General features: G+C 38.8%; 1 protein-coding gene across 1 annotated transcript; it reads right to left on the bottom strand.

Moving 5' to 3' along the window:
- Nucleotides 1–7,398: 7,398 nt before the first annotated feature.
- LOC148040007 (GDP-L-galactose phosphorylase 2-like) lies at nt 7,399–11,214 on the bottom strand. Its single transcript, XM_087695774.1, has 7 exons — nt 10,081–11,214; nt 9,474–9,589; nt 9,116–9,175; nt 8,795–9,031; nt 8,509–8,694; nt 8,180–8,434; nt 7,399–8,040 (listed from the first exon to the last, which is right to left on the bottom strand). Exons 1-7 carry the CDS (start codon nt 10,196–10,198, stop codon nt 7,672–7,674), a joined length of 1,341 nt encoding a protein of 446 aa, XP_087551900.1. The 5' UTR covers nt 10,199–11,214; the 3' UTR covers nt 7,399–7,671.
- Between the last annotated feature and the right edge of the window lie 459 nt (nt 11,215–11,673).

Here is an 11,673-nt window from a genome sequence, read left to right as displayed (position 1 = left end):
CTTGATAAGAATTTATTATTTTAAAATTAAATTGAATATTTAGGTCATATAGTTTTAGCTAAGGTATCACAATTGATCCTAAGAAAATTCAGACCATAAAAGATTGGCCTAACCCCAAGAGTGTGCATGAAGTTTGATTAGAGGAGGTTTATAGAAAATTTGTTCGATAATTTTCTTTGATTTCTTTTCCTTTGACTCTATTGAAATATTGTTTTTCATTTAGGCCGCCCTAGTCATTAAAAATCATTTGATACTTTGAAATACTTTTTGACCCATGCACCTATTCTTTAGTTGCCCGATTTCTCTTAATCTTTCTTTGTTGTTGACATTTATACTAGTGTTTCATGTGTATGCATTGTCTTCATGCAGAACAATCATCCTATAGGCTATGAAAGTTGTAAACTAAAGCCTTCTGAACAAAACTACTGTACTTACAATAAAGAGTTATTAGATGTAGTTTATACTTTGGATATTTGGAAAAGTTACCTGATGGGATTTGAGGATCTTATAAAAATTGATCAATAGGCCATAAAATATTTGTTGAACCAATCTTTAATTTCTAACCGACACATTAAATCCTTTATTTAAAATTTTTATCCCATGATCCAATTTCAGCCAAGCCATGTTAATGTTTTCGCAATCTGGGCAGACGGATTGAGTCATAGGCTAATGGAAATATTGCATCACATCATTTGCTTGGATTTAATGCAATCAAAACAGTATAGTTAAATAATGTTTCTACTATTGAAATTCAAACCTTTGATACCATGATTCCTACGTATGTTTCAGATCCTAATTTCTCTTCTATATGGTAAAGATTGCAAAATACTAACACCACTATTTTTTATAATTATTCTTACGTGAATGGAATTTTATATTATCAAAGAAAGACGTGTACTATTGAGAATTACTACTATGACTAAAATACATCAACCTATATATATGGAACATGGGGGTATTCATCTATGATAGCTACATGCAAAGAATATTTTTGGGCCTACCATGAAGCATGAAATAGCAAAATTTGTGTCTGAATGTATTGTGCACCAACATGTCAAACATCATCATGGAAAATCATATGGTTTGCTTATGCCTCTATCAATTTACTAATGGCATATGGGAGCAAATTTCTATGAACTTTTATCGCTAACACCATATTGGGGAATATGGGAATTTCCCATAAGTTTGGGACACATGGTCAAATCTTTGGATTTATCATAACTTGAATACTATAACTCCAAATCGGGCACTCTATAGCTCAATAGATTCCATTTTTCAAGCTCTTTCCAATGATAGGTCACATCATATGGTTTTGAGAAACTTATGGACATGTTATCTAGGTGCCACCTTTTTAGTATTCAAAAAATGGGAATTGGGAGATTCCCAAATTCACTAATATTGTGTTCGCGGCTGGTCTTCCCACTACATCCTCTCCCCATGATATGATTTGAACAATTATGGATAGACCAGTAAATAGTCCTACTTTATTTCCTATAAAAAGACCTTATCCACCTCACAAGCTACTAAACTGCTCATATTTCCCAATCATGGGTTTCCTAAGGTTATATTATTTGATCACGATGGACAATTTTGTAATCACTTTTAGGTAGCTCTATTTATTTAAAAATTTGATTCTAAGTTGGATTTCACTTCAGCTTTTCATCTAACAGTAATGGTCTAATTGAAGTGATCAACAATACAATTCTTGACCTCCTTAAATCCTACACTTTTGATCAATCTAGTAGTTGGGACCAACATCTATCTATTCTTCAATTTGCTTACAATAACACCTTACATTTTGCTATTGGTGGTAAAGCTCCTTTTGAGGTAGTTTATAGAAAGAAATTGCGTTTCCCACTATGATGACCATTACTACTAGCATTCCAACTGTCAATTCTTTGGCCATTGACCATCAAAAAATTTTAGAGAGAGTCATTGAAAAGATTAAACTAAGGTAGATACCTCAAACTAATAAAGGGCACAATGCTATTAAATTTCAAGAGAATGATCTAGTATGGTTGAGAATTGAAAAGAGGAGGCTAAAATCCATTGAAATGCATCCAAAAATTAAGTTGCCACCAAGGTATTATGGCCCATTCCGTATTGTTTACCAAATTAATGAGAATGTGTTAGATTACATATCTCACCTCACTAGCAAATATATAATTATTTTCACATTAGTTTGTTAAAACCATTCAAGCGAACATCTTTAGTTACTCCTGTAGTTGATGATCCTCCTTTGTTAAAGGAATATACTAAAATTTTAGTTCCTAAAGTAATCCTCGATCATGACCAGACCACCACTAGAATATGTAATCAAGTAGAGAAATCATTTTGTGGAAGAATCACAATGGATTCAAAAAGCAGTGCTAACTCCAATATATGACAATCTAATTGATACCTACCACTCACAATCACATTAAATATCCCATGAGCACAAATTCATGCGAGAGGTAGTGATTCATGTAAAATCCATGGAACTTTATAGTACAAATTCACCACAAGAGGTAGCACTAGTTAGAATTTTATATTGTAGATTCATCACAAGAGGCAACACTAGTATATGGTGCAAATTTGTCGTAGAAGGCAGCACACCTGCATGTGGTTAGTCACCCTTGCATATTTTTCCTTGAGTTATCAATTGGGAACAATTGCTTTTAACCCTTAAGAAATGTTATGAAATTATATTTATTTATAAAGTTTAAATGGTTATAATTATTGTGGATTTTATATATTCACCATATAATTTCATGTATCACACAAACATGTCTATGACTTATCTTGTGAACACATGTGTACGGTATTGGTCGCATTATGCTTAGTAGATAGATGAAATAATACTAATGTGTTTTGTGTTGTGGTGAGCAAATGATTAGATGAAGTTAGGCGAAATTATTATTTTGGAGTGCGATTTTTAATGTGTGGAATTTATGTGATTCACAGTGTGGAAAAATGTTATCAAAAACATTATATTTTATATACGTCTATCAATGCAAGACTTTGCATATGCATATTCACAATAGATTTATGTCTATTAATGCAAGACTTTGCATATGCACATGCACAATAGATTTATGTTAATATATTTGTTAGAGAAGATAAAATATTATTTTTTGTTGTAAAGCTATTTAGATTAGAGTATGTTTGATTTATTTACAAAAGCAAATCATGGAAGAAAAGAAAAAGCAAGAACTTAAAAATAATACTTTCAACGTATTTTGAGCACAAAAGCTTAATTGAATATTATAAATACATGCATGGGAGAGGAGCTTGCCCATTCATAATAGGGAGAGATTGTGCCCAATCTTGTGTTTCTTCTCTTGTGCAATTCCTTCATATTTCTCTATCAATTATTGTGGAAAAGAAAAGCATAGGGGGAGATTATACCCAATCTTGTGTCATGCAAGTTTTGGAGTTTTCTTCTCTTGTGCAATTTCTTCATATTTCTCTATCAATTATTGTCTATTGTATGATGAAGGCTAGCAACAATATGGTTGTCTAAGGATGATAGAATAAGAGGAATCCTACACAAACGTTTTGGCCATATTGGACATCCCCAATAGTCACCTTTACATTGGGACAAGCTACATACAAATCCTAAAGAAAATTGTTAGCAGCTCGCATTCTACATCCATGCTCTACATTCACCGATCATCTATCATTCTTACATAAACTCCTAACCATAACATTGATTTCACAACTATGATCAATAAGAGCAATGCAAGATATCTCAAGATTCCCAACTTTCAATATCGGCTCAATGGCTATGCAAGTCCAATGATTTCATATGTAATGGCTTCTAAGTATAACACCTGCAACCTCTTCATCACTATAATGGATTTAACATACTCCCTTTGATGTATGGATGCATCCACTGCATTTTCAACCTTAACAACTGTTTTTTTCAACATCACCAATTTCAATTTCAACATCTTCATCATCATCATGCACTATCTGAATACCTTGCAAGCCTAGCTCTTCTCCTTGAACTATAGCATGTGTTAGATCTCCAACGAACTATCATTTTCTCTTCATGATATCAATGATCTCTTTATGAAATACTCGTGGCAATGCCAAGAATCTTTCCCATTGTAAATCCCACTTTAACATTCAAGATACATTCTTCCATGATATGTTTCGAGTCGATGGCAATTTCTATGTTTGAATGCAATTTATAGCTTGGCTATTTTCTCTTCACTTTAGCACGTTCCTACATCTCTTTTGAAACATCATCCATAGTATGCTTAGGTGTAGGCCTGACAAAAGATGGATTTTAGTTGAAGTCAAATCTTCCACTTGCCTTAGTTGCCCTCTTTGACGTACCTAGATTTCCATCTCTCTCTCTCTCTCTCTCTCTCTCTCTCTCTCTCTCTCTCTCTCTCTCTCTCTCTCTCTCTCTCTCTCTCTCTCTCTCTCTCTCTCTATATATATATATATATATATATATATATATATATATATATATATATATATATATATATATATATATACATATATAGTGTTCCCAGACTTGGTAAGATAAGCATAAACAAAAGAAAAATTGCTAGTGCATCCCAACCTATTTTTTCTCAAATATTATTTCCTACATTTAATTCAGCTCTAGGAACTTTTCCCTTTTCTATAGTATGCATGGCATGTCCAAATTTCGCAATTGATGGAGGTTGTGATGGTGTTCATAAATGATGATGACACAGAGGTTGGTAAAGAAAATGCTCTCACATGTGGTGTAGAGATGGAGATTGTGATGGTGTTCATAATTGATGACGACACTAAGGTTGGTAAAGAAAATGCTCACATGTGTGGTGTGGAGATGAAGATTGTGGTGGTGTTATTAATTGATGATGCCAACAGGGTTTTTAAGGAAATGGTGGTCATGATGTGGTAGGTGGGGTGGAGTACACTTCTCTTAGAAGGATTAGAATAATTGGAATACAAGGGACCAAAAAGCCAATAGAATTCCCTCTAGAGCTGGCTCCTAAAAGTCGCATGTTTTCACATTCCAAACCAAACCATCGTATCTAGCCGAAGGGGGGAGCTACAAAGTAAGTGTGTTTTGTACTCCCATAATTGTGCATTCTAAACTCCCATCATCAATTCTTCGAGTAGAGCATGCAACCCACATGCACATGCATCTTGATCTAGCCTTCTTAAGACCTCACATTGTGTAGATGTAATAAACAGGAGATGGAGGTTGTGGTGGTGTTCTTAATTGATGATGCCAACAAGGTTTTTAAGGAAATGGTGGTCACGATGTGGTAGGTGGGGTGGTATACACTTTTCTCTTAGAAGGATTAGAATAATTGGAATACTTGGGACCAAAAAGCCAAGAGAATTCCCTCTAGTGCTAGCTCCTAAAAGTCGCATGTTTTCACATTCCAAACCAAATCATCATATCTAGCCCGAGGGGGAAGCTACAAAAGAAGAGTGTTTTGTACTCCCATCATTGTGTATTCTGTACTCCCATCATCAATTCTTCGAGTAGAGCATGCAACCCACACACACATGCATCTTGAACTAGCCTTCTTAAGACCTCACATTGTGTAGATGTAATAAACAGGGAATCTATCTAACAATGAAGAATCTTCCTAGTTGCATATCCTTGGCAAGGTGGTCTTTATCCAAACTGTGGCCCAATAACGACCATGAGTTAGATGTGTTCCTTTATTATTTGCATGCTATGTTACATTATGTTATGATTGGACAAGCTGTTACACTAAGGGTACATGTTTTACTCCACCTCCGGTCTATCAAACATTTGCACTTCTTGATCAGATTTGGCCAGTCCTTGGTAGTCCCAAGGAATGGGCACACATCTGGAGTATGTGGACCTTGTGATATGAATGAGCTGGGTGATCACCAAAGCAGGGCGTGATAACAGAGCCGCAGTCTGCCATAGTATTGCTGAGGCAGCTCCTAGTGCATCTCCCACTTATCACTACCATCTTCACATGGTAGCTCAAGAACATACAGACCATGAAATTGTTGCTTAAGTTGAGAATTTCCTCTTTAACAACAGTAGGGACCCTGACACTCAGAGACATTGGCTGAAAGTAAAGTATTATTGTACAAGTCAACATCAGACTTCAGACTACATTGGGGATTCTCTGACAGCTGCTAATAACAGTTTGAAACTGTCCACTTGCACTGACACCACCAGTTGCTAATAACAGTTTGAAACTGTCCGCTTGCATTGACACCAAGGCCTTCCCCAGTTACACTATTTGCAATACAATCAGGCACACAACACAAAGAGATACATGTACACATATGTGCATATATAAAACCAAGAAAACTTTTCAGGATTACAAACATTCAACAAGAACTAAAATTGAAACTTGCCCAAAATGAAGTGCCTGGCAGAGGCCTAAGCTACCAAGAAGATCGATCGCCACCACAATTAAGATTCAATTGAAGGGCCACAAGAAAGGTTGAAATCAAGGGGCTACACACTTCCAGCTTTGACCTGCAGAGTTAGATGGGTTTCTCGCCCTTTGATCTTTTGCACCCAAAGTAAATTGTGATGACCCTGTTAACATTTCGCAGCAGATTTATTATATCCTTTTTCCTGCATCTTATGCTTAAGATGGAAACTGCACCACTTGCTATTTGCAGGTTCGTTATATCCTTTTTCCCTACATTTTATGCTTAAAATAGGAACTGCACCACCTGCTGTAACGCTTACTATCCTAGAGGGAGTTGCACCCCAGCTTTTGGACTAACCCATCCCATTTTGCACATAAACTTGGGCTCTCTAACTGACATTAAAGCCCACCACTAGCTACCAGCAATGATCCTTTACTAAACCATAGGCCTATCAGCATGAGATCCAAAATGTCATACCAGCACAAGATATGAACCCAAACTCTAGTAAGACGTCATGATTTAACAAACCATATATCTATTCACTAGTTAGCAGCAACAAGGGCTGAATGCAAAACCATATAAGAACAAAACAAGTATAGCACAATCCATGTTCTAAGACTTGCGAAGTATATTGATTATAATGCCTACAAAGGAAAAAACAAAACTTTGCTCTATCAAATTACGATCAAGATTTACCCTGTAACTAACCATATTAATGCCAAAAAGGCTGTCTATAAGAAGTGTGCACCCATTACATTGCAAGTATGTGAAGCCCCAGCCAAAAAATACCAGAAAGTGTTTTGAAACATCTAAGAAATATTATGCAGTTGTGTGAGCTTTATTTCAGACTCCCAGGCAACATAATCACAAACCTACAGTGAAATAAAACAGACCGCCAGACAACAGAAAGCTGACATCCCAAAAAGAAACAATAAGAACAGATCACTACACCAAATATTAATTCAACTAATAGTGCATGGAGTTGCATTAAGAGTCTTTTAGCATTACAATGATTTAACACTACCGTAAAGAAGCTTTAAACAACCAAAGATATGATCGAACATAGTATGTTCCAAAGTGCAACCGTGGATGATAGCCCTAAAAAGAGACTGGTTCTTAGACCCATCGTAGCAGCATACAAAGCTTGAATAGGGTATGTATAAACAGCATGCTAAGTATTAGCACAGGTATGTAATGAAACAGTAAAGAGTAACTGACTGCAACTGAAACAGCATATTGTTGCTAGGGGAATGATAACTTAACACCCATTCCTAAGGCCAAGCCCCTTGTTGGATGAAGCAAACATGACTACATGACACATTCTTCACTCCGCAAGCCACCCGGGATCTCTAAGGAACCCTTGGCCTGCTTAGTGAATCCCCCCAAACCTGTGGGCTTTCTGGCAGGTTCAAGCAAGTGCACCAACTTGTTTGATGTGTCAGCCTCATTAATCTCTTCCACTACAACATTCAGACACATTCCTTTCACTTGATTAAAGCGCTCCTCAGAAAGAGAAACTTCTGCCAACAATCTCCATGCAGACTCCTCAGTAGCAGATTCATAATCCAGCCTCCTCTTCAAGACAATATGCCCACTAATCTCCCATACTGCAGGGTTAACCTGTGTGTCCAGTATATCTGAGTCCACCTGACCTAATGCTTGTTTCTCTGCGAAGCACTGAAAATAAAAAAAAAGAAGGAACCAAGGTTATACTAGAGCTGCGGTCATTAGAAGCAAACACAAATGTCTGTATCTAATGTACCTGCAGAATAGAAAGGGCAGAATCAGAGGGCAGAAAAGCATATATCACACGTACCTGTGGAAACAGGAAGACACGCTGTCCACAATCGGCAATGAGAACATTATATGGCATGTTATGTTCCTGCAGGACAATGCATGTTCTGGCAACACAATCTGCTAGCTCCTCGAAATTGCCACCATTTTCATACACAAGGCCTCTCACAGCATAATTGTTAAGCTCATATATTCTCACACCACCCTTTTTCCTGGTGCATGCTATCTTGGTCACAGCAGCCCGTTCAACAGGGAAAGGGACCGCCAGATAATAAGCCTGCAGCCAATGCCACAAGCTTAAGCAGTGACACCAAAGGAAGCTTGAAATTACGGAGAGAGCAGAAAAGATACCTGAAAGTGGAGATGATTGATTGTTGCAAAAGCTCCAAGGCTATTATAGCCCACTCGGAAACTTGGATTCTGGGCTTCAACAGCAAGATATAGGGCAAGCCGAAAACTTTCCACATCCATCTGCTGTGGCTTGCAGTCCAATAGTTTGGGAACAAGGAGCACATGACCATACTCAATAGGACTCACCTGTCAAAGAACAAACAGTTGCAAAACATTAGACTGCATTACAGCAGGAAACACATATGCATACTTCCAAATTGCTTGGATGTGGTGTGGATGTGCTTACATTTATAGCAATGATGTTCGGACTCCCGCCAATTACGGTTTCCTCACAATACCCTTGAACTCCATCCTTGGCCTCCTCAAAACAGAAAAGAACCTCCTCTTGACCCACTTTTGTGAAATTGAACTTTCTGGAATCAAATTGTTGAAGGACCTGATCTACACGGAACTCTGTTGGCCGTTTCTTAAGATGTCTCCCCTCATTCAGCTGTGCGATAAACCCAAATTCACCTGGAAGTACCTGAACAAAAACTAAATGTGAGGAATTTGCCAGTAAACATCCAAAAATTAAAGGGTTTAACATTTATTGTGACGTGTAGCTAACCTTAGTCTCACATGCTGTAACATCATAACGGAAAAGGCCACGAGTTGATCGTTCCTCCCACTGTTTAGTTTATGCAAAGTGAGAACAAACCAAGAAAGTTGAGATTCGATATAAGAAAAAGCTAAGAGCCTGTTCAGAGACAGCAATATCAAAGAACGTGCTCATGCTGATTAGAATCTGGTCCAACCAGCAGAGTACATATGCAATATGCATGAACACATTCCATGCAAAGCCCCCAACAAATGTTTATATCAGCATAGTGAATATCATGCAATTTGGCCACCTAAACATTGTCAAGGGCGAACCATCACATAGAATTGTGTAAAGAGGCATCATGAATAGGCATCATTAAAACCACCTGAGCAAGAATGAGCGAGTCCAGGAAGGCAACCCCCTCGTCATCAGAGCTATCGCTGCCATCCTGGTTTTGGCACCAGTGCGTCTTATCAAACATGTACACTGGTAATTTAGCCCCTGTGTTGAAAAACAAGTCAATCAACATGACAATGATAATGAACAGTACAACTGTCGTCACCCAAATGAAACTTGAAACTGACAGGTAACAGCCATAATAGCTGGTGCTTTCAATATTGCTCCCAGTGTATGAAACTATGTCATGCTGACAAACTGCTGCATAAACACATACAAGCAACTTCCACAAGTCCTCACACTCGACCCCACTCTTCATCCACTCTATCAGAAGGCCTGGCAACATGCCCAAGGACTGTGTCTCACACTTCATAGGACTCATATTTTTGTCAGCACCTAGAAGCTATGAGAAGCCCACTCCAGCAATTCATCTAAGACAATACCGGAACTAAAGTCTAAATGCGTAGGCAACTCGTGACCCCTATCAAATATAAGGCCATAACTAGGATCAATCACTACAAACAAAAGCCTGGAATAGGCCAAAACCCCAAATAACTGCTGCAGAAAACAAAGATACAATTTTTTGCAAAGCTTACCAGGAATGCAACAAGCCCCAAGACAATTCTTCCCACAACCAGGTTGTTCAATTCCGTCTTGGTAGATAGACACCATAGTTGGGATCCTCCTTATGGTTAAGCCGTTGCTGTCAGCCATCTAGGAGGACAAGGGAAGTGCCTGTGCGTCCACCGCCACCACCACCAGCTAAATATGTGAGATCTGAGGGATGCCCACCCTCCGCAGGGGTGGCGCCCCTTCCTCCGTGCAGGGATGGCGTGCTCAGCAATAGGAAGAAGTGGACCCTGCAGGCATGTAAGGATTCGCTAAGGGGAGCGGAAGGCCTAATTTTCAAAGCCGTGATGCCCGTATGGTGCCTCTCAATGTGTCTGGACTCTCCAAACCCGGGATGTGGGTTGGAGAAGAAGGCAGTTGCAAAGAGGGGTGGAATCGCCTCGGGGCAATGCTCTGTGCACAATGGGAAAATTTGGGTTAGAGGTGATAAGTGATGGTGGTGCAGAAAGAAGGCATAGAAATGAAGGATGTTGGAATTGGGGATGTTTTAAGGATTGAGAGAGAGAGAGAGAGAGAGAGTGTGTGTGTGTGTGTGTGTGTGTGTGAGAAATTGGGTGTTTCAGAAACCGAGAGAAAGTCAGCCGCGGAAGGGCTATTGGCTTTCCCACATGCAAATACCACAAAGAGGGGAGGAACAGAGCACCTGGAACAGAGCACAGCTATGGTAGTGGCTATGGAACAGAACACAGGAAAAGGATCGAGATGTAAGGATTGGCTACGGAACAAACACAGAAAACAGAAAGAGAAGCCAAAAAAGCATACAGCAATGGGTATGGAGTGAAACGAGCAAAAGCTCTCTATAGCTGTTGGAACACAGATGGATGGAGAGATATGGAACAGAACACAGTAAATGCTCTCAATGGCTATTGGGAGAGAGAGGGATGGAGAGATGTAAGGAAAGGCAAAGAGCACCTAAAAGCTAGGCAAGACAACAGGCTAAGAAATGCAGGACAGGGGTATATACGAAGAAAGAAGTGGAATCATCAGATATACATACTGAGAGCCTACTTCCACAGCCTTTTTTTCTCTCTCTCGAGTCTCTTTCTTCTCTTCTGGTGACTATTTGTGCGTCTCTTCTTCTCCTCCTCTGAGCCTCTCTCTCTCTCTCTCTCTCTAATCTTGCGTTATCTGTGGTTGGTTTGCACTTTAAGTAAGAGAATAGGTCGCCTTCGTTGTCTCTTAAGCGCCACACTAATCTACATGGCGAGAATTTTGCTGTTTTTATAAAGCTTATTTCTTATTGGCTCTTGGTTTTCTTTTTCAATTTTTATTAGGCGTTCCGTCTTTTACTGTTTCAGGAGTCGGCCTTGTCAATCAAGAGTTTAGGCCAGGCACTCGCACTTCATGGTACAGTTCCCTTGGGGTTCCCAATTGCCTCAATTGTTGCCACCATTTTTGTATGGTGGTGTTCTCGCTACAACCTTAGTATCCATTCGTGTGCCAACTCAATTGCCTCAATTGTTGCCACCGTTTTTGTGTGGTGGTGTTCTCGCTGTGACAAAATGCCTACAACCTTAGTATCCATTCGTGTGCCAACTCGACCTTAGGGTGGTTACACA

Source organism: Lygodium microphyllum, chromosome 2, assembly GCF_053477565.2.
Source record: "Lygodium microphyllum isolate KBCC chromosome 2, Lygodium_microphyllum_v1.1.10, whole genome shotgun sequence".
NCBI lineage: Eukaryota > Viridiplantae > Streptophyta > Polypodiopsida > Schizaeales > Lygodiaceae > Lygodium > Lygodium microphyllum.
Note: the sequence above shows the minus strand (reverse complement) of the source record. Positions and strands in the feature narration are given on the sequence as shown.